The sequence below is a fragment of the Ambystoma mexicanum genome, chromosome 5q (genome assembly GCF_040938575.1).
Source record: "Ambystoma mexicanum isolate Mex_15411 chromosome 5q, UKY_AmexF1_1, whole genome shotgun sequence".
In the NCBI taxonomy this organism is placed as follows: domain Eukaryota; kingdom Metazoa; phylum Chordata; class Amphibia; order Caudata; family Ambystomatidae; genus Ambystoma; species Ambystoma mexicanum.
In genome coordinates this window covers 84,116,057-84,136,329 of record NC_090933.1, presented here as the reverse complement: position 1 = coordinate 84,136,329, position 20,273 = coordinate 84,116,057, and the positions used below count along the sequence as shown (strand labels likewise).

At 45.6% G+C, this 20,273-nt stretch overlaps 1 protein-coding gene across 1 annotated transcript; it reads left to right on the top strand.

Annotated features, from left to right (window-relative positions):
* The first annotated feature begins 944 nt into the window (after positions 1-944).
* Positions 945-2,148, top strand: LOC138498219 (general transcription factor II-I repeat domain-containing protein 2A-like). Its single transcript, XM_069622090.1, has one exon. The coding sequence runs from the start codon at positions 973-975 to the stop codon at positions 2,146-2,148; it is 1,176 nt and encodes a 391-aa protein (XP_069478191.1). The 5' UTR covers positions 945-972.
* Positions 2,149-20,273: the final 18,125 nt, after the last annotated feature.

The window sequence follows — 20,273 nt, the reverse complement described above, 5'->3', positions numbered from 1 at the left end:
CCTGGGAAAAAGAAGGATTTTCCTCAGGAGACCCTTTTTGGGACTGGGAAACCCAAAAACTTCCTTTTGACATGGGGAGTCTATTGGGTTAGATCAGACATGGGCAAACTACGGCCCGCGGGCCACATACGGCCCGTTAGGCTTTTTAATCCGGCCCGCCGAACTTGTCCAAATTATAGTAAAAACCTCCTTTTTTTCCCCTTTCCCTGCAATGCCCACGTTTCCCCAATAGATGGCGCACTCAAAACACATTGACCGTTGTTGGAGTGGCGCGTATTTCTCTTTATTTCACTTTAATTTTCACTTCGTTTCACGTCACCATTAAGCCCTTCTGTAAAAATGAGCGGACCAAAGAGAAGGAAAGTGGACAGCGAATGCCGAGTGTTTAATAAGGAGTGGACAACAAAATACTTCTTCACTGAAGTCCGATCAACGGCTGTATGTCTGATATGCCAAGAAGCTGTTGCGGTTTTCAAAGAGTACAATATCAGCCGTCACTTTGCCACGAAGCATGCAAACTATGCTAGCAAGCAGTCAACACAAGAACGGGCGGCTACTGCTCAGAGGTTGGCAGCTAATTTACAGAGTCAACAGAACTTTTTTCACCGACAAACTGCAATTCAAGAGTCAAGTACCAAGGCAAGTTATTTGCTGGCATTCAAATTAGCAAAGGCTAGCAAGCCTTTCTCCGAAGGCGAGTTTTTGAAAGAGTGCATGGTAGAGACAGCAGGTCTCTTGTGTCCGGAGATCAAAGCCAAGTTTGAAAAAATCAGTTTAGCACGCAGGACAGTGACTCGCCGCGTGGAACTGATTGACGAAGATATAGTCAGCGAGTTAAACAAAAAGGCGGAGTCCTTTAAGTTATATTCACTAGCACTGGATGAAAGTAACGACATAAAAGACACTGCTTAGCTCCTAATTTTTATCCGAGGGATTAACGACAGTTTTGAGATAACGGAGGAGCTTTTGAGCATGGAATCACTGAAAGGGAAAACGCGAGGAGAGGACTTATATGAACAGGTGTCTGCTGTCATCGAGAGAATGAAGCTACCTTGGAGTAAACTTGCCAATGTCACCACGGATGGATCGCCAAATTTAACTGGAAAAAACATCGGGCTGCTGAAAAGAATCCAGGATAAAGTGAAAGAAGAAAACCCTGACCAGGATGTTATTTTACTTCACTGCATCATTCATCAGGAGTCTCTGTGTAAGTCTGTATTGCAGCTTAATCACGTCGTGGATCCAGTTGTAAAACTTGTTAACTTCATACGAGCAAGGGGACTTAATCATCGTCAGTTCATTACGTTCCTGGAAGAAACTAATGCGGATTACCAGGACCTACTTTACCACTCTCGCGTCCGCTGGTTAAGTTTGGGGAAAGTGTTTCAACGAGTCTGGGAGCTCAAAGACGAGATTCGCTCATTTTTTAATTTAATGGGGAAATCCAAAGAATTCCCCGAGCTGAGCGACACAAACTGGCTTTGTGACTTTGCGTTTGCTGTGGACATATTTTCACACATGAATGAGCTGAACGTGAAGCTACAGGGGAAAGATCAGTTTGCGCACGACATGTACACAAATGTGAGAGCCTTCAAATCCAAGCTGGTTTTATTCTCCAGGCAAATGTCAAACAAATCTTTCGCACATTTCCCCACACTAGCCATGCAGAAAGAGGCCGCCCGAAATGCGAAGAAATACTGCAAATCACTGGACGATCTGCACAGAGAATTTTGCCGTCGGTTCTGTGATTTTGAAAAAATTGACAAGTCACTTCAACTGGTGTCCTGTCCCCTGTCACAAGACCCCGAATCATCACCACAGGAGCTGCAATTGGAACTGATCGATCTTCAGTCTGACTCCGTCTCAAAGGAGAAGTTCAAGTCTCTTAAACTGAATGACTTTTACGCTTCACTTAACGAGACCGCGTTTCCAAACCTCCGGAGGACGGCGCAGAAGATGCTGGTGTTGTTTGGCTCGACCTACGTGTGTGAGCAGACGTTTAGCGTCATGAAAATCAACAAAGCCCATCACAGATCCAAGTTAACTGACCAACACCTCAGATCTGTCCTGAGAATTGCCACAACAAAACTAACTCCAGACTTTGATGCACTGGCAAAAAAGGGAGACCAACAACACTGTTCCCACTGAAATGGTGAGTTTTTCTGCTGTGTTATGAAAAAATGCATATGGAAAGTTTGGAAGTGCGTCTTTTAATTAAGAGCAATGCGCATTTACGCACAGCAGCGGTACAGTAGCTTAATTAACACGCCGCACATCGCTCTTAATTTAAATTTAAATTTTCAGCTGCAGGTAGGATATTTAATACAGCCTATGTCTGTGTGCTTGGCAACGATACACGTGTACTGTTTGCGCGTGAAGGCGAGGGCGTCCGTGGCGAGTTTGTAGAGCGCGCGGTCAGGACAATCCATCCATGATTTTGCGGAGTTTAACACAAGTAGATATTATTGAGCTTGAGTATTTCGTTGTGTAATAATATGTTTTGAATGTTGAAAGTGATTCCATTTTTCAATAAATGTTGATTTCTTTAACTTTGCACCTTCGATTGAAACTTATTAAAAACAGACGCAATCTTGATAAATCACAGTGCGTATGTTATTTTAATCTATTTACATTTCCTCCTCACAGTATCTGCGAAATAGTATGTAAATGCCATATCTTGCATATTCCTTGAGACAAATTTATTAACTGATAAGGGCTATTTTTTCACATTTGAAAGACAGTTAATAAATTGGGTTGTAGTGTTCTTACTGTGCTATGAGGTTTGCACACACTACATTTAATGCTTTAGTATATCCGGCCCAAACACTCCCTCCAAATGCACCTGGCCCGGCCCCTCTGTCAAATTTTAAAACCCATTGTGGCCCGCGAGTCAAAAAGTTTGCCCACCCCTGGGTTAGATAGTTCTTTGGTTTTTTAACAAGTGCTTGTAGAAAAGACATTTGCTTTCATCAAGTGGAAAGGCGCAATGGATGGAAAAGACATTTTGTGTTGAATTGAACAGATCTCTGTTGAATCAGAACTTGTTCTATTCCTGAATTGGTCCAGGGGAAGGGAGTGCAACCCGGGTCACAATGAGTGCTAACATTTAAGTTTGAACTTTTGACCTGTATTGTTGAACTGAAGTTAGCCAAAATTCCTTGTACATTTTGTTCTATGTATTAGTGTGAGGGTCAGAAAGTACTGGACTCTAGGTCATCTTTGTTTAGCTTAGTTTGCTTGGTAGGGATACTTGTGTTAGGATAGGGAAAGATAGGCATTTATCTCACCCCGTTTATTTTAATAAAATGGAAAACGTTGGGAAAAATATACCTTTCTGTTCATCTAGCATTTCTGATCCCTCACAGTTAGAATCCACAAATACAGTCCACTACTTCTCCAAAGATTTATAGGACTTCTTCTCTGCAACTTGTATTTTGTCTCAAAACAAAATGATACCCCTCACCATAAATAGATGGTGCGCCGAGTTGCAGCCACTAAATTAAGTCTCCTTCTACCTTCAAAGCATTATAAGGCTCTATATTGGCTGCCAGAATCTATGCAGATAAGACTCAAGGAACTATTTTATGAACAACTTCTTCCAGTTGTAATTGTCAGTCTAGGGTTCTCCTCTCATTTTTATATTGTAACCGTTTATTGTCCCCTTGGGCCCTGACTGGCTGCAGGTCTCCCATCCCGACACACAATTAGCTATAATTACTTAAGCGTTTAATTATCATAATCAAGACTCGATACTACATGCAGGAGAGAAACGGGGGTTCTGCAATACCAATCATTCAACTGCCTGATTGTCATAGACTATGGAGCTGCTTTATAGTGATCCAGGAAATCCTTAAATGATGTTAGGAAAACACTCAAAGATAGAGGTATCATTGGGCCTCATTACGACCCTGGCGCTAATGGGTTAACGGCGCCGTAAAAGGCTGCGGCGGCGTTAACCCATTTGCGCCTAATTACGAGGTCCCTTTGCGGGACCCGACCTTAACGGCTGGTCTAGTTAAATTAGCGACCCGCAAAGGGACCTTCGCGGTAAGTATGGTACCACAATTTGCGGTACCGTACTTAGCGCCTTCGCCATTTCCATTATGCCCTATGGGCAAAAATGGGAATGGGGAAGGGCCATGGGAAAATGGGGAAATACCGCCCCGCCAACCTTGGAATGGGGCGGTATATCCCCATTTCACCATGGTGGACACGTAACGATACCACACCAACCATGGTGCTAATAGCGCCATGTTTTAGCGCCGGTATCGTAATGAGGGCCACTATGTTTTAATGTTTCCAGCCAAGATTAAAATCATACAAAGTGGCAAACCACAATTCATTTTTCACCTTTACTGATGAGGCCTTTGCAAACATCCATATTGAGAAAAATAAACATCATCACTGAACAAACTGTCATGATGGTTTTCCATGTATTACTTCTAATGTTCCTGACGCGGCTTTGCTGGTGCACGACTGGTTACATGCTTTGTCAAATTACTGGGAATATATAATGCTGTGAATTGTTGTTGATCATCCCTTGCTCTCGCCACATTGCTGGACTGATGTTTAAATAAGTTGTCATACTTTTGGGGACACACAGTTTTTATATTCAATATGGGCAGGTTTATAATAGCCTACTTGCACGCAAGACTAGCACCCTCATGGAAAGTGCTGCTCGACGTCTATTAAATTTGATTCCATCTTCTCTCCCCTTTTTTTTGTTTTTTGCTTTCTTCCATTTTGGGACTTCATTGTGCTTTATAGTTGGATTTCATATGGTATTTGGTTCTGGATATTGGGATTTTCCGTAATATATATATATATATATATATATATATATATATATATATATATATATATATATATATATATATATATATATACATATAATTATTGGTAAAATCCTAGAGGTGGGTCGGACACTTTGGCATAAAATTGTTGATTTTTACCATATGCAGTGTAATGACGAGATGGGCGGTAATTTGGTGGTAATTCTGCCTCCAAGGAATTACCGTTACCGCAGTGGTGTCTGGTGGAATTAGTGGTGCATCACAACTTGCTGGGATAGCGCACCCATAACTGATAGTAACAGTAATTCTGTCCAGGGTAATTATCACCAAAACAGAGACCATGACGATAAATCTGCCCTTATCCGGCGGAATTACCATAACCACAGTAGTTTGTGCGCTAACTCCGCTGGCGAAATTGCTGGTGACCGAAATAGCATCATCGCCAGAACGGGAAGCACAGCAGTGACAATTTTGAAAAAGCCAATCCGATCTGAATCCACCACTTCCTGTAGCCACCTACTGCAAAAGAACACAGGAATCATGTCCCTGGACAGATACACTGCTAAGGTGCCTGAACACAGGCTTCAAAGACCTAAATTCAGTGAGGGAGAGCTACAGGTCATCACTGATGAACTGGTAGGCCATGTGGAAGAATTATATGGCAGCCGCCACCGCAAAACATCAGGCCAGTGTAGGTCAACTATCTGGGCGTCCATCTGCCAGCAGGTGACAGCAACTATGTGCAACACCCATGTGTGCTGATAAAGTCCAAGTGCCAAAGTGGACCCCCAGCTCAGCCATATGGAAAGACCAGCTTGGTAGCACAAGGGGTAAAGAGCACCTGCCAATGCGATGTACACCCTCAGCAGCCACTACACCCACCTTGCTGTGGTCATATGCAATGGCCTGCAAACATCCATACCCTTCTATCCACATATATGGGATGTCCCTCAGTAGGAGGAGGACGAGGAGGTGGTAGAGCCATCCATGTCCCATGGCCGGGCCTTCACGGCTACACCATCAGCTACCACCTCTGCAATGCCCAGCGATGGGAAGGGAAGGTGAAAGGATTGGCACGTGACACCAGGATCCAGAAGCACCACACCTGCCATTGCCAGGGCCAGCATTGCACACATTGGCAGTGATGGGGACACAGCCAGAGGGACTACACCCTGGGCACCTGCAAGAAGGCTGAGATCCTTCTTATTGAGGCACATGCACCCTGTTTCCGTCCTGCACTCTGGCCACCCTCCTTGGGCGCTCTATGAGCACCATTTAGTGAAGCCAAAAATCTTGGGGTCATCTTCGACTTCTCTCTCTCCTTCACTCTTCCCATCTTGGACCTTGCCAAGAAGGCCCACTTTCAGCTTCACATCCTTAGAGGCATTCTCCCTTTCCTCACCTTCCCCAAAAGCTCAATGTCTCCAGAGCCCTAATCCTCTCTGGGCTGGAGACTACTGCAACAACCTCTTCCTCAATCTTCCCCTTTCCTCCCTTCGCCCCGTTCAACTAATCCAGAATAGGGTTGAAAGACTTAACCTTGGCCTCAAGCCCAGGGACCGTATCTCTCCAGCTCTAAAATTTCTCCACTGGCTCCGGGTGGCCGCGAGGATCAAATTCAAGACCTACTGCATCATCCACAAGGCTTTCTGGGGCCTGGGACCCCACTATCTCCAACTCCCTCTTCCTAAATACCTCCCTGCTAGAACCCTCTGCTCATCTACCTCTAAATATCTGCTGATCAGACTCTTCTCCAAGCAGAGAGTTGGGAACAGGTCTTTCTCTTTGGCTGGTGCCTCCCTTTGGAACAGCCTCCCTGCCCCTCTCAGACTTGAGCCGGACCTTCTTTAGCTATGGAAACCTATCAAAACTCATCTTTTCTCTACCTTCTTCCCTCTCTCCTTCCCATGCTAATTTCCCCACTGCCGCTGAGACTGGCGGCCTGGTCCTTCATGAGTCCTATTGATACCAGGCCTTCTACCCAGTCAACACCAGCACCCACACTCTTCAGCACTGCCCACTGCGCCCCCTGCCGGGCAGCTGTGTTTCCTCCTCCCTGGGACACCTCCGCCTCGAGCACTTAGCCAGTGGCCTCCTCCCACTTCCCGTCTTGGGCTCCCATTAAGCACTTGTCCTTACCTTGCTCCCTCCACCACCCTCCTCCCTCCTGCACTTCCTGTCACTGCACTTGCACGTTCCGAATGTCACAAGGCCTAGAAGGACCGCATTTGTTTATTTTACTCCCCTGTTCCCTCCCCTCATTCCTTGTGGCGCATGGAAACACTATTTGTTGTATAGGTGCCTTACAAATAAACTATCAAATAAAAATAAACTACCCCCAACAGCCAGCCAATGTGGACGTTACGGGGAGCCAGCTGCTAGCAGGCGTGCGTGAGGCACTGTGCATCCAACCACCCAACAGGCTTATGAAACACTCTCGTCACCTGAGAGGGACAGCCAGTATCATAGGTAGCGTGGCCCGGAGACGGAGGATGAATCAGACATCAGGTCCTATGGGTCACTGTGTTTCAGCACCAGCCCTCTCCATAGCCCTCATTCCTTTCCCCATGCCGCGCAGGATGATGCACTGATGAGGAGGCTGGACACGATAGAACAGCACCAGCAGTGAAGTAGCACTCAATTTGCACCCCCTAACCCCCGTGAGCCTTGCTGAAGGGCCACCCCACACACATCTCCGGCAACAAATCATGGATCACACCACACTCTGGGCTGGCCTAGACTACCACCCAAACTGCCAAAATCAGCTCCTCTCCCCCGAATTACCTCCACATCCCTCTCCCTCGTCCCAGTACTCACCCATGAACCATCTTGCCTCATAGGTAAGTGCTGGGACAAGGAAGAGTGGGACTAGGAGTAATGAAGATTACAGGTAACTAAGCCAGGCATTACAATCAAACCCCTCTACCTCATCCCAGTACTCGTGTATGAGGCAAGATGCCTCATACACGAGTACTGGGATGAGGAAGAGTGGGATTAGAAGTAATGAAGATTACAGGTAACTAAGTCAGGCATTACAATCACATCCCTCTACCTCATTCCTGTACTTGTGTATGAGGCAGCTTGCTGATGCATATAGATAGACTCAAGGGGTGCTCACAGCCATGCCACTGTTTCACCTTGTCCCGTGATGCAACGTGGGGAAAAGAGCGTATTAGTTCCGCAGTCCTGAACTACCGAAACCCTTTTTGAACATTTTAGTTTGCATTACACACTTTTGTTATACATATCATTATCCTGCACCCTTTTGTTATATAGAGTAAGGATTTAGCAATAGTTTTTTTAGTATAGGCCATTTTGTTTTGATAAAACATCACTAGCACAACGTTTTCTTTTCTTTGATGGTCGTAACTTGCTCCCATCTTAGATTTAGGTTTAGATCAGGCATTTTTCTCACCCATATTCTGTTCCATAAAAACTCTTGGATTATACTCCTTGTGTCTGTCGTGCTTTTGATAACCATGCCTTCCTTACAATTCCGCTAGCAGGCAAGAGGCCTCCCCTGAAGGTCATATTCCCACTGATATTTCAAAGACAGACCCAACATGACAAAGGCTTTCTCACTCCAGGGTGTTCATTACTGTTATTTTTTTAAGTAGGCAGGAAGAGTAAGTTAGAACAGCCTAGAATAGAGATTTAGCCAAGAGAGGGGTTGCACCATTTTGGATTTTGCCAGAGCTCCCTAATCTTCCCCTCCCCAATTCCTGCAGACATGGAGCGCTGGTCTGACATAAGGAGGGAAGGCATACTTGTTACAACCACAAGGGTTGGACCAACCAACAGACTTGCTTTGGACCAATGCGCTGTAACATTTTGCGTTCCTAAGGTTCTAACCCTGCACTTAGCTGATTCATCTTTGGACTACAAGACAAGAAGGATTCATTCCATTCCAAAGTTCTCTGCCCTAGATGTGAATACAGAAGCATCCAAAGAAGAGGATATATCTGCTCCCTACCAACCTCAAGGTTATGCTTGGAGTGAAACTGCTGTGGACCAAGGCCTCTCTGATGCCTGTGTACTAGAACCACGATTCTGATTCCTGGAGATAAATGGCCCCTTGTAAGAGCCTGACAAGTTTCCTGGAATGCAATTGCAGAAACAAGGGACCCACCTTGACATTGGAGATCCTGGGTTGAGCCTCTCAACAACTCAAAAGCCCAGGATTAGCTCAGAACCCTGTTTACTGCCTCATGACCCTTTCGAGCAGGCTCCACAGTGCTCCACTCACTTCAATCTGCTACAGGACCTGTGGTGCTACCTTTTGCACTCTAAGAACTTTGAACCACTTACCTTCTCCTTAGCATTTGCCTTTGCTTCAATCCATTGAAGCACATTGTTGCCGCCACTTGACCACCAACTCACTGCTGTAAAAGCAGCAAACGTGCTGCATCCCAAGAGCCGACTCGACCTAACAGAAACATCACCTTGACCCAACTTAACAACCAACTCGGCCTCTGGAAACCATCGAATTGCCTGTCTCAAACACTGACTGAGCCCAGCAGAAGCATCATATACGCCTGACTCAACCACTGACTCAATCTGTTGGGAGCCATCGAGTCGACCCGTCTTGAGTCTGCAAAATACTAGAACCCTTAAGCTAACCTCACATGTATACAGATTGATGGGCACTGCATCAGGTCCCAGAGCCTTTACTTTCTTTTGCTATTTTGTTCCCCAAAGGCACCATTGGAGAGCAGTTCTCTATATTTTAAAGCCTTGCTCCTCTCTCAGATCCGAGGGTTTACTGCAAAATCTGCTTGAACCTCTTAACAGCAGTGGCAGTAGGCCCTGCGAGCCCGTAACAGCATGTAAAGCGGGTCTCCCACACTGCGGCAGGGATGTTGCTGGAAATCACGGTGGAATGCTCTTTGCTTTCGCAGTTCAATAGGGACCAAAATGTTTTTGAATCCTTGGCCTTGGGGCAGCCTGAAAACCCTCAAAAGCAAAAGCCCTTACCCCAGCTTCTGCCTCCTTCATGGTCACTGAATATTTATCACGATGCCTGTCGTCGTTTTATTTCTTATTTCATCACAACATGCTGGCACCCTCAATAGAGCCACTGAATGCAATCTCCTGCCTACCTGCACACAATTCTAACATGTTCTTCTCCTCACCCTGACAAAAAATGACATGCATGTTTATGTCATGCATGAAGTAGCAGCCAGTCGTCATAAAATGATGGCCTGTCCGATTTTCATTTCCTATCACTCCCTCAACTATGTTTTATTTTCCTCGCCCGTAACTCACTCCTTTTTTAATTTTCTATCTGTTCCTCAGCTAAATCCTATTTCAAATGTCTTCCTCTATCGCAACTCTATCCTAATAATGTTATGTGTCTCCCTCAACTAAAGTCTTTTCCCTCAACTTTTCTAGCAAACTCCTATTTCTGCCTCCAACTAACGAATCCGTTCATGAAATTGAAACAGGAAGGCCCTGTTATACTGTTGTAGCCAGAACGACCTGATTTGTTTTCTTTGCCCAATCCATTGCTTATGTGTGGGAACACATGACTGCACTGAAACATCCATATTCAGGTGTTTCAGCTTATGGCCAAATAGACTCACTCAGGATTATCAATGCCACACAGAGCCTTCATTGCCTAGAGCTGCAGACCAGTGCAATGGTGCACTGTGAAGTTCGTAAATGGCTCTGCTTTTTTCTCTCACCCACATTCTTTAGAGACTTGTCCTGTACATTCACTATCCTTTTGTGAGCACGTATTTTATGAAGTTAATTGTTGGCTCCTTTTTGTCCAGTATTTGTACTATTGTTGTAGAAATTGACTGCAGCTGAAAAATGCCTGCCTGGTTTAATTCCTTTTAAGAATCTGAATGCCCATATAAAATCCCAGAAGAAGGACTAACCGAGTTAATTCCCTTTAAGGATCTGCATTTAGCGACCTTGGATTCCCACGAGGGCCGTAGTTGAAGACCACCTTCTCAAGGTATACTGGTTATTTGCTTCCAAATGCTTTGCAGACAGAGCATCAAATCTTCAGTTTACTGTGCTTGGGACTAGGGTCTAAACTGTAGCCGCTAAAGGAACTCTTCCAATGTCAAAGTCATGCAATCGGATATTTAACACCGAAGCAGAGCCAGACCTCTTGAATTTATGCAGCATATATGGTGTAGCAATCTTTCTGCCAAGATTGTGCCAGACTGTGGCAAGATTGTTGCAATGGTTCAGCTGCACACATTTTGGGACTTTTCCTAGCATTTGATAATCCCTGGAGTTCTCTCTCTCTTCTGCCGAAGGACGAAAAGCCTCCTCCGTTTAGAGTTTGTTCCTCTGGGAGGTTTTCTTTTTTGTTCGCTGTGTTTACGTGCTTCAGTTCTCACCTTTTATTCGTGTGTCTGATCATTGTCCTGGTGTCTGTCCTTAACGTTCTTGATGCCACTTCTTCTTCCATCTACTCACATTCTTTCAAAATGTGCCCTTTATTGCATTGACTCTGGTTACTTTTTTCGATATGGGGGCAAGGGAGCAATGTGTGCTTTCTCATAATGATGGAATTGAGACCCAACCTCCACTCTCACATCACTGCACCTCAATGAAATGTCAATAGCACTGCACCCAGCTACCTCAATCAATGCCTAACACGCAAAATCACAACCAGAACACTGAGATCTAATTCAGACATGCACCTATGCATCCACAGTTTCAAGAATGTAAGAACAGGTAACTCCAGCTTCCCAGTAGCAGCCCCCAGAATGTGGAACCCACTACCAGCCATTATCTGTAATGAGCCCTCCCTCCAAAAATTCAAGAAAAGCTTCAAAATCTGGCTCTTTAACAAATTTGAAATAACTACGAGACCACCATTACAACATTCAACTGTGACTGTAAATACTTGACTGTAAAATTGTAACATTGTACTACCTTGTAACTGATTAACTGTTGACTGCAATTACTAGACCTGCAAGTCAAAATCCTGCATCACCTTGTAAACATACATAAACCTGTATGCCAAGCTAAGAACATGTAAAAACTAAGTTTCCAAGTAATCTTGTAACCTACGCCGTGACACCCAATAAATAAATAAATAAATAAATAAATAAATAAAAATAGATATTAGTCTGGACTATTTAGGAAATACCTTGGAAGCCGAGTGGAGTCTTAAGTATATGCATTTCAGAACATGTAATTGCTACAGTATTAAGAAGTAAGACATGAGATTACCGGTCGAAAAACATTGTGAAAATGAAATGTGCAGCCAATATTCAGGGTCTGTTTTTTAGTCATCCAACAGGTAAGGAATGTCATTACGCAAGGCAGTGGACTTAACTTGTGAGCTTTTGAACAGTCTCAACAAGGATCTGGAAATGCAGGTAATTTCTATAAAGAGGAGGAGTGTTGTTGTGGACAGTGAGAATTTTTTAAGCAGGTACACACTCCTTATTTATTTACTTTTGCATTTGTGGCAGTGGACTGAACACTCAGGTATCTAGACACTAGTTACATCAGGGAAGGAAACAAGGTATAAGGTATCATGTAGTACAATCAATGCTTAACGTGTATGTGTCTGTTTCACGGATGGTGCAGGAGCAGAGAAGCCTAAGTAAAGATCCAGGTTTTCAGATTTTTCCTAAACGTCCAATAGGAAGGATCTTTTCTTAGTGCAAGGTGGAGATTGTTTCAGTGCCTGGAAGCAGTGACAGGGAAGCTAGCACCTCCTGCAGTTTTTCAATTGAAGCTGGGTACTTTCCGGTAGTGCCAGTTCATGGATCTCGGTTGGCGGGGTGGGGGGTATTTCTCCACTCATTTGGAGAGGTATGCCGGGGCAATGTTAGTGAGGCACTGGTGTGATATGGAAAGGGTATTGAAGTTGATTTGTTTGCGAATCGGCAGCCAGTGAGCATTCTTTCTTACTTCCAAGATGTGGTCATGTTTGGACAGACATAAGGCGGCTCTGAGGGTGCTATTTTGAATGTTTTTTAGTTTGCACATGTTTCGCTCGGAGGTGCCTGAAAAGAGGGCATTGCAGCATTCGAGTTTGGCTCCGATAATAGCTCTTGCTATGGAGAGGCTGTTGATCGTGGTGAGGAAGGGTTTGCTGGTGTTGAGGAGGAGGTGATGGCATTTACTTGGTGCGATAGATCGTGGGTAGCGTCTGGGTAAATGCCCAAGGTTTGGGCTGTGGGTGAAGTTTCTATTAGATTACCATTTATGCTGAATGCTTTGCAGGCTGGGTCGAGGTTGCGGAGTGGGGCATGTGTGCCTACCATGAGGATCTCAGTTTCTTTCACCGTTTAAACAGAGAAGGCGGGCAGCCATCCGATCTTGAATGATTTCATAGACGGAATTGATGGATGAGACATCTTGGGCGTAATTGCCTGAGAGAGGGAGGAGGATTTCGGTGTCATCTGCATAGATCGTATATGATATGCCGAGGACGTTCAAGTGGACAAAGGGAGGTTTTGTGTAAATGTTTGTAAAGTGTGGGGAAGATCCAAGAATCTTACGAGACTCCACAGGTTACTGGTGTGGGTGGAGCTGGAAAATCCTCCATGAAGATCTATCTGCCAAGAAGTAATGGATCCAGTCAGTGGCTGCAGGGGCGAAGTTGGCTGTCGAGGTGAGGTGGTTGCATAGGGTTTGGTGGACAACGAGGTCGAAGGTTGCAGATAGGACCAACATTAGAAGAAGGGAAAGTTTGCCAGTGTCCCTAATGTCATCCAGCACAGTTTCAGTTAGGTTTCTTGGGTGAAGCCCGATTGTCAGATACCGAGGATGTGGTTTTCTTCAAGATAATGTTGGATCTGGATGTAAGCTGTACAGTCTAGGATTTTTAGGATGAAGGGGACGTTGTGATGGGATGATAGTTTGTAGGAATGGCTGGGTTGGGCAAGGGTTTAAGCAATGGGAGGATCCAGGCTTCTTTCAGGGTGGCTGGGATGCTCTTTGTTGAAAAGAAGAATTGATGATTGCAGCGATGACAGGTGTGAGTGCCTTGGGCAGTCTGTGTCTATGGGTGTTGGGCAAGAGTCTCCTTTGCAGCAGGAGGGTTTGAGGCTATTTCTAATGTTGGCCACTTCCTGCACTAATACACTGCGGAATTCGAATGGTGAGGAGGTTGGGTGGGGGGGAGACTTAGGAGGCATGAGATTGGTGGGTTAAGTTTGGCTCTAATGGGCAGTTGTTTGGTTCAGATTTTCTTCTGTAGGGTGAGAATTTTTCTGATATGGGATTCTTGCACCTTGGAGCACCAGGTGTCATCTATGGTGAAGTCTGCGGGAGGAGTGGCAGCAGACTCTAGTTCTTGCAAGATGGCGAAGAGTTTGCAAGTGATGGATTCTGCATTGTCAATTCTAGCGTTGTAGCTACTGGCTTTGGCGGTGTGTATCGCTTTTCTGTAGTCTTTTGCAAGGGTTGTGAAGTGTAGTCTGTTAACTGATAAGGGGTCTTTTTCCCTGCTGTTTCACAGAGCATTTCTTAGCTCTAGTCGCAAAGGTGCTCCGGTGTGAACCATTCGTTTTTTAAGCAAGGGTTTGGCTTTGTGACATTTTTCCTAGGCAAGGGTATCGACAGCTTGCAATATGGTGTTGTTGTAGAGAGCGACAAGGGCTTTTGGGTTGGTTGCTATATTGGTGGGATCCTTAAGGTCTGTGAGAAGTGGTAAGAGGTGGTCTCTGTTGAGTTTTTTGGAACAGCGGGCTAGGGCTTCTGGTCTTGCTGAATGGATGGGGCTGGGACGTTTGCTGATGGAGATGTGAAAAGTGATGGTGCGATGATTGTGCTTGAGGTATTGCAGTTTAGATCTGCTATCCAGTCAAAGGTGTGTTCCTGAATGTGGGTGGGTTCAGATGTCCTCTGTGGTTAAAGACTGTAGCTAGGTCTTTTGCATGCAGGTGTGCAGTGTCATTTAGGGCTAAATTGAGTTCTCCTCGGATCAGAGTTTTGGAGCTAGGATTGATGTTGGAGTTGATAATCCACAGTAGGTCCTCTACGAAGGAGTGAGTGGGTCTTGGGGGGTGGTAGATGAGGTGGAGATTAAGGGTGTTGGTTGGTGAAAGCGAGAGCTTGGTCGAGAGCATTTTGCAGTTAGCTACTGGGGTCATGTTAATGGCTCTGATGGCAATAGAGTTTTTGTAGATTAAGGAAACACTGCCACCTCTGTTGTTGGTTCTTTCATTGCCAAGGATGGCATATCCTGGGAGGATGGCTATTCACAAGGCGGGACAGGCTAATGGGTGAAGGGACTGATCTGGTGTTGATCAAAGCACATTTGAGAGAGGAGTTTGTTGTGGTGTCAACAGGCAAGTTGTGTGCTTGGGCCATGGGGGGCAGGGGAGATGGTGGAATGTGTTGTGGCAGAAAGAGGAACGGTGCTCAGATGGAGGAACCTGTTTCTGGTGGGAGGGGGGTAACATGGTCAGAGGAGTGGGCTGGGAGGTGGTGGAGCTCCAGGCGTGATACCAGAGGTGCTTTTTTTATGATGGAGAGTGGGGGAGGTAGTGATGTTGGAGGTGAGGGCAGGGTAGGGTAAGAGTCTGGTTGGATGGGTTGTTGGTTTGTCTTGGAGCTGTGAGCTTCTTTTGCTGGAGTCGGGGGGGCGTCATAAGATCGGTTGTAGATGCGCAGTGTGCACTGAACATTCAGTGCTGGTGGGAAGGTTGTAGAAGAAATAGCGGAGTAGTGTGGTTTGACCGTGAAGTCAGTCTGGGGCTATAGTTGGGAGAGATGGTGGAGTGGTGTGGGGGTAAGAACCAGGTTTGGGGGGGGGTGGGTGGCTTGATCCCAGAGGGTACACGTACGGTGACTATTGAGTCAAGCTGTGGCACCAGTGTGCTTACCTGAAATTTTTGTATTTGCGTTAGTAGAGTCCTAGAGGCACCACATCCCAGCGCCTAACATATGCGGCAAACAACACTAGGCGCCTTGGCCTGCACAGGCTTCGCCCCAATGGGCTTCGGTGTCGAGTCTTTAAACTCCTGGTTGATAATATATTGTTCAAACATTTTCCTCCTCTGCTTTAGTTCCTGCCTTTTTTGGACGAGTTACTTTTCATGTTTTCAGTGTTCAGATGTTGTCCTTTTACTCTGTTTACTTACCTGTGCTGAAGTTCACTATCTTGGAGTCTTTTTTCTATTGCCTTCACTTTGCTCCCAGCCACTTTTCTTTTTAATTGTTTGCTTTGCATTGTTGGCTTGTCTTTGAAATGACACAGAGCATGAAATGCATTGGCAGAGCCTCAACAAATGATCGTTGCTTGTATGCTTGAGGGCCTGGTTTACAAAGCGTTTCCCAATGGAGTTTTCCCATTTGAAAAACACTTTTGTAAATCAAGCCGTGTGCGGCCCCCATCATCTTTTGGGGTGCGTGTAGTCAACTTGCTCAATGAAATGACTTAGGAATAAAATAAATACAGTAATCTTATGAGAAATCCACATGATAGATGGCATATATTTAGAAAGTTCTCATTAATCAATGGAACAAATACGAAGCAAACCTTTGGAATGCCCTGAAAATATACGGAATATTAGTGAACTTTTTTATTTTTTTTAAAGAATGGAAACTGCTCCTTGGCCTACTTGGAGCACTTGTATTCCTTTGGGTGGAAGTTGCTTCAGCCTCACACACAAAAAACTTACACTAGTATTATTGTTAATAATAATATTAATAATAAAATAATAATAATTCATAACTTCATATAGAACTTTATACCATATTTCTCATTTCTGAGTGGTGTAGTGACAAATGTTATATTGACATCTGTCCATTCTCCTTTCAAGGAGAAGCCTATGCCTCTACTACATCAGCTGTTAACCACTTACGTCTGTCAATCACAGATTGCAGCTTGTCGTGCGTGCATAGTTTGTGGTGCAATATTCCTTCATGTTTCAGTAGATGAATAATGTATGATTTTAAAACCTCGTCCCTTTGCAAAGGCCGGGAATTTTGCGTGTTGTGAATGCAGCGACCACTGCTGTTTTTAGATGTCAGCAAAAGGATTTTTACCAACAACAAAAAACAGCACTGACATCCACTGGGAAATGAGCGGTGGGACTTGGTGCCCCTCTCCCAGCTCCAGACAACTTGGAACGTGCTGTGAGACTTAAGCTGAGCTCCCTGGCCCGCCAACTCTATTACAATTACTGCGTTTCTCCAGTGCACCAATCTGACAGGCCCTCAGAACTGGGTCCTCGGAGATGAGTTGCTGAAGCACAGAGGCCGCCTCCTTACACTGTGGTAGGAATATCTCGCAGCCAGAACCGCGCGGAATAAAGCAGACATGAAATTCTCATGACATGAAGTAAGAGTGTACCTTAAGGCTCGATTTTCTGAGGACCTCTGGAATGGCCATTGCGTTTGCACATTTGCGTCAGGTAGTGCGTCAGTTCAGGAAGTCTTAGTTGTGCCTAATTTCCGATGGTGTTATGGTGCATGACAATGTTCTTTAAATAATGTACACATATTCCCAGCGCGGTTGGCGGGTGTACTTCTGAAGATACATTTCCACGGATTTCAAAAAAACAGAATGCACCGCCTTCGCTGCATGTCTGTGAACAACACTTCGAGTGCAGGATGCCCCACTTGTGATGTTGTCATGTGACCAAAGGGGCACGTCATGACGTGTGTACACTAAGGGGATAAATAAAGAAAAAAACCCGGGAAGAGCACTTAGTGCCTTCCAGTAAACCAGCAACGTGGGTGGCCTCCATTGTTTTATCAGTGTGCTAAATGATAAGGGTTGCCAAGACGCACGCCTGCTAACACAAGATCACAGTCGACGTTGCTGCAGCCACACGCAGCACGCACGCTCAGTCAGCAAGATAGGATTACCGGCCATGTGTCAGTGCTCTGCAACATCACAGCAAGGCCCGCTGTGCCAGCAACGAAGCTGAAACCTTCCTCACAGAGCATGACACGGTATGCTGCATGCCAGACACATGAGCAGGTGAGTGTCTGACAAGGCAGGAGAGAAAAACAAAGAACATACACTGAAGCGGCAGCAGCCACCATGCTGATGATCACCACGAGCCGCACCGGCTAAAACAAGCAGCATATTAAAAAAAAAAACATATAACAACAGAAATTCCGCCATCAGGCGGCAGACGCAGATACCAAGGATAACGCCCCACCAGCAAACGTGCACAGCAGGCTGCACATTGGATTTTACACGCTGTAGGGAAAAGGGCCCGTTGGGCAACAAACAGTGTACACAGGCCAGGGAGACTCCCAGAACACCTGACCACCATCTGCAGCAGCCAGCCGAGAAAGGGACAATGGCACCAACAATAGTGAGTACCCTGAGCCGTCCCCAAGTCGGCACAAGTAGTCCCGCCAGCAGAAACACAGGGCATTAGGCCCCCACCCCAAGGGAACAACTAGTCCAACATGACAGATGACCCACTGGAATCACCAGCGAGGACAGGCGCCCAGGGACCAGCCCCTGAAGGTGCCACGTGGCTGGACACTTCCCAGGGGACATTTTTGAAACCATTTGACCCCTATAGACCAGGGGCAGCGCTCAGATGGGAACTATGGCTTCAACAGTTCCAGCTACATAGCAAGTCACGAAAAGTCACAGACCTAGAGGACAAAAGAACTTTCCTGATGCTTAACTTGGAGACACTAGTGTTCAGATTGTTTAATGCACTACCTAACAGGGGAACAGAAGATGGCTACGGCACTGCTAAAACTATTTTGACCAACAAATTCAAACCACAAATAAATAAAGATTTGGAACACTTCCAGTTGAGTTAGGCACGCCAAGGTCCCAAAGAGAAAATGTATGATTTTCACGCCCGACTAAGAGAGGTTGATATAGGATGCGACTTACCTGATGAGGAATTACGCAGAGCCATAACAGAGAGAAATCTAGCTCTAGAGCATATACTGACCATGGGACGGCAGTGGGAGCGGATGTACACACAGGTTGCAGGCATGGAGACCGTCAGGAGCAGGCTACTGCTAGACTCAGAGAAACCAGAAAGCACTATTGGAATGGTAAACACCTGGAACAAGCGCTGTGAGGAGTGATTCCCGGCACCGAGACAGCAGAAGTCCTGCAAGTGGTGCAGAGGTGACTGGCACAAGGAGGAGCCTGTGTTACGAGTTGTCTGCAGGAAGTGTGGACAACTGAGCCTATACGCATCTGTCTGTTTTAGCTCGGCACCACGAAGATACCCTGGCAACAGATACCCAGGGCAATGGAAGAGCAGAACCATCAACAATTATTGATATAACAAAGACAGCAACGGACATCCCGGCAACAACCCTGCAAAACTGTACCAGAGACGAGACTGAGGGAGAGCACTAGCTGTAGCAACAGTCCTCAGACCTGACAAGAGTGACGGTGTGGATGACGAGCAGTCAGAAGGCGACTCTTCTACAGAACAATCGTAAGGTCATCAGAAAAACGAGGAGCGAGAGAGTAAACCTCAAACTGTCCATCAAACCCCACCATGCATAATCTTTAGCGGATGGCACCCCGACAAAGATAATGATCGATACCAGTGCTACAGTGAATGTGATGCCAGAAGCACACTACGAGAGACTGTCCCCTCGCCCACAGCTGCAGCAAAAAGTGGTGCAACGGTACACCTACAGGGCAAGAAACGGTTAACTGTGAGGGAACATTCATATCTGAGCTAATATACAACAGGGAAAAGTGCAACACCCGAATCTACATAGTAGATGCAGGCACTGAAACGCTCCTCAGATGCAAAATTGCTGAACGCTTGAAGCGGATTCATGTGGCGTTCAATATACATACCCACGAGATAGAACGTGGGATGGAGAAGCATTCCAAACTATTCCATGACATTGGGTGCCTCAAGAATCGCACTGTCAAATTAAATTTCAACCCAACAGTGGGACCTCCGGCGGTGAGGCACAGGAGATTCCTGTTCCACATGAGAGCAGCTGTGGAGGCAGAATTAAAGAAATTGGAGGATCTACACATTATTGAAAAGACGACAAGCCCCACCCCATGGGTTTCACCCATGATAGTGATGGCAAAACCCAAACAATCACACGCAGACCGCATATGCATCGACACGTAGAGAGAAATTCCTCCTCACCTTTCATAAGAAATTTTAAACAATCATATTTAACTAACATTGCTTTCCTCCTGTGATGTCATATTAGCTGAACTGTGTCTTGCTATTATTTATATCTTTTAAAAAATGTGGCTGCCAAACGTGACAATTGGCAGGAAACAACACATTACCCCCACAATTGACAAACTCATTGTTGACCTGGCTCCCACCAGATCAAGCTTGCGAAAGACTCAAGATATATCACGACGTTCACCCTGCACCTGCCGAGGTCTTCCAAAATGAGATTAGAAAGGTGCTCAAGGATTTACCTGGTGTGGTGAACACCAGGGATGACATTTTTGTATATGAAAGGACCGAAGAAGAACACCTGATTGGTGGCAACACTGCAGCTTCTTGAAGCCTCCAACTGCACTTGGAAACAGGCCTCTGCTCAGCCTCAGCGAGACTGGGTGGGTGG

Bases quoted from the DNA above. Each gene is read 5' to 3' on its own strand.
- LOC138498219 (XM_069622090.1), top strand. From the start codon at position 973: ATGGAATCACTGAAAGGGAAAACGCGAGGAGAGGACTTATATGAACAG.